The 2404-nt window shown below is 29.7% G+C and overlaps 1 protein-coding gene across 1 annotated transcript; it reads right to left on the bottom strand.

Annotated features, from left to right (window-relative positions):
- Positions 1-534: 534 nt before the first annotated feature.
- On the bottom strand, positions 535-2050 carry LOC105779268 (NAC domain-containing protein 1). Its single transcript, XM_012603033.2, has 3 exons — positions 1733-2050; positions 1280-1569; positions 535-911 (listed from the first exon to the last, which is right to left on the bottom strand). The coding sequence occupies exons 1-3, from the start codon at positions 1965-1967 to the stop codon at positions 687-689; spliced, it is 750 nt and encodes a 249-aa protein (XP_012458487.1). The 5' UTR covers positions 1968-2050; the 3' UTR covers positions 535-686.
- Between the last annotated feature and the right edge of the window lie 354 nt (positions 2051-2404).

Here is a 2404-nt window from a genome sequence, read left to right as displayed (position 1 = left end):
AAGCGTGTTCACCGTTTGCCTACTGCACAATTCTTGCTATTTTTCAACGCTTAAGAGAATTCATGTCTCTGGGACGGTGTGGATAAAATAATAAATAAACGAGGAAGAAGAATTTAGAACTTAGGAACTATAAAATTAGTTCTAATATGCTAACCAATAGACCTAAGCATATTCTTTGATCAGGATTTTCCTCCAATCATATTTGTTTTATTATGACATTTATCCTAGGTTATTAAAAGGAAAGTAAATGAGGAATGGAGTTTGAAACTAGAATCTCAAGGTAACATACAAGCTACTTAGTTATTATTTTAATAAATGCTTTATACTGTTTTACAAAATATTCAAATTTCGATAAATGTTTGTTTTAAAAGTCTTTACATTATTAATATTGTAATTAAATTACTTAGTAAAGTCGGCTTAATGATTGAATGTTTTCCTACAAATCAACCCAAGTAAAAGGAGGACTTTACAAGGCCACTTTAGTAATCAAATGTAACGCCTTTGACTTAGCCAAACCTCTTAAGCCGAATTGAGTGTGTTACAATATTTATCTATTTGTATTAATAATAAAAAATAAACTAAATTGATATTAGAAAAATTGCTGACACGAAATTTACATACAAAAATTAATCAATGAAATTACAATACTATTACAAAACAAAAATTTCAATGCGTCAACAGTGCTACTACAAAGAATAAATTATTGTGCCAAAATTAGCATACAAAAGAAATTTATCTGATTCTGAGAAGTTCAAATCTTCAGTAACAAAATTTTGGAGAGCACTCTGCTCTTGAATCTGATTTTGGATGTTCAAATTGTTACTCCCAAAATTTTGGGGAGAACTCTTCTCTGGAACCTTTGGGGCTTGAGGCTTTCTGTTATATACTCTACAGAGTGCCCATCCATCAAGCTGGATTATGAAAAACATAATTAATTAATAAGCAACAATAACATTAACTATTCACACTCGAATTACGATTAATAAAACATGTATAGCAGTGCAACATAAAACGAAAAAAATGCATATCTCCATTTATAATAAATATACAGGATGAAGAAAGTTAAAATCACATAAAAATATTAGGGGTTAAAGTGGTATTAAATTTTGGGATCTAATTTAAATTTTCAAAAACTTTGTACGTTTAATGAAATTTATCAAAATTTTGGGGCCAAAGCTCCTTTCACTCCAGTTACATTCAGCCACTCATGATACGAACACAATCGAGAACAGTATAAATGTAGAAATTAAATAGAATAGAAAAGAAAAGAAAAAGTTACCTGGTGATCATTTTTATGAGTTGTTTGAGGAGGATCGCTTAATACATATTCATGCATGATCCAATTGGTTTTCTGAGCTTTTGAAGGTTTCCCTCTGCAATAAACTAGGGTTTTCTTCAAACCAATTAACTTTCCATTGGACTTGACATGTTTATCAGAGTTGACAGCCTTCCAGAACCCGTCGCCGGCGGCTCGATTTGGTCTTTTGCCCTGAGGATGCTTCCGGTCTCTCGACGTGAAGAAATACCATTCATTTATCGTTCCATTTGACGACATGTTCCCGCTTATGGCTGCGTTTAATATCAATCATTAAAACAAAACAAAACAAACCCACAAATCCTTCATTCATTCATAATATAAAGATTGAAATGAAAAACCATACATTTTACCGATTCAAAAGAAAAAGAACCCCCCACCGCCCCCGAGAAAATATGCAGATTATGAAATAAATACCTGTAAGAGTATCGGGATCATATTTGTAAAGTGGAACCTCCTTGATTCTGGTGGGTGGTAGTGGTTTATTACGAGCTTTGCACATCAAGTAAAATATAAGTTCATCATCTCTAGGCTTGAAACGAAAACCAGACGGCATTGACTTCAGATACGCTTCGTCTTCCGCCTCCTTCATGCGTACCATCAATTCTTGATTACCATCTTCTTCCATGGCTGCCGACTTATTTATAGACATAAGATTTACAATAAGGGGGTTTACAATAATTGTTCAAAGTTCAAAGTGTTTATTTATAGACATGAGAGAAGTATAAATTACATAGAATTCTGACATTACATTAAACTTGATTCACTTAATAATAAAATTTTCAAAATAAACTTATCTTATAAATTATCAAAACAATTTTTTTAAACAATTTAAATTAAATAAAATTAAATATACAAGATAAGTATTCATAATTTTAAATATTTAAAATTTCGTAAATAAATTTAAAAAGCTAAATATATGGATAATTTTAAAATTTACTTGAATTCCTTATGTTGATAAGTGATCAAAATAAATTATTATTTTGAATAATTTAAAATATTTGAAATATACAAATTATTTTGATAAAATATTTTTTAAATAAAATATTTTTTTGAAATTGAGAATTGATTTTGATTTGGGTACAAAGA

The sequence above is a fragment of the Gossypium raimondii genome, chromosome 4 (assembly GCF_025698545.1).
Source record: "Gossypium raimondii isolate GPD5lz chromosome 4, ASM2569854v1, whole genome shotgun sequence".
NCBI lineage: Eukaryota > Viridiplantae > Streptophyta > Magnoliopsida > Malvales > Malvaceae > Gossypium > Gossypium raimondii.
This window is presented reverse-complemented; position numbering and strand designations above follow the sequence as displayed.

Coding starts and splice junctions, on each gene's coding strand:
- LOC105779268 (XM_012603033.2), bottom strand. CDS start 1,967: ATGTCTATAAATAAGTCGGCAGCCATGGAAGAAGATGGTAATCAAGAA. Junction 1,570..1,732: donor TGATCCCGATACTCTTACAG/GTATTTATTTCA, acceptor TATTAAACGCAG/CCATAAGCGGGAACATGTCG. Junction 912..1,279: donor CTCATAAAAATGATCACCAG/GTAACTTTTTCT, acceptor TTCATAATCCAG/CTTGATGGATGGGCACTCTG.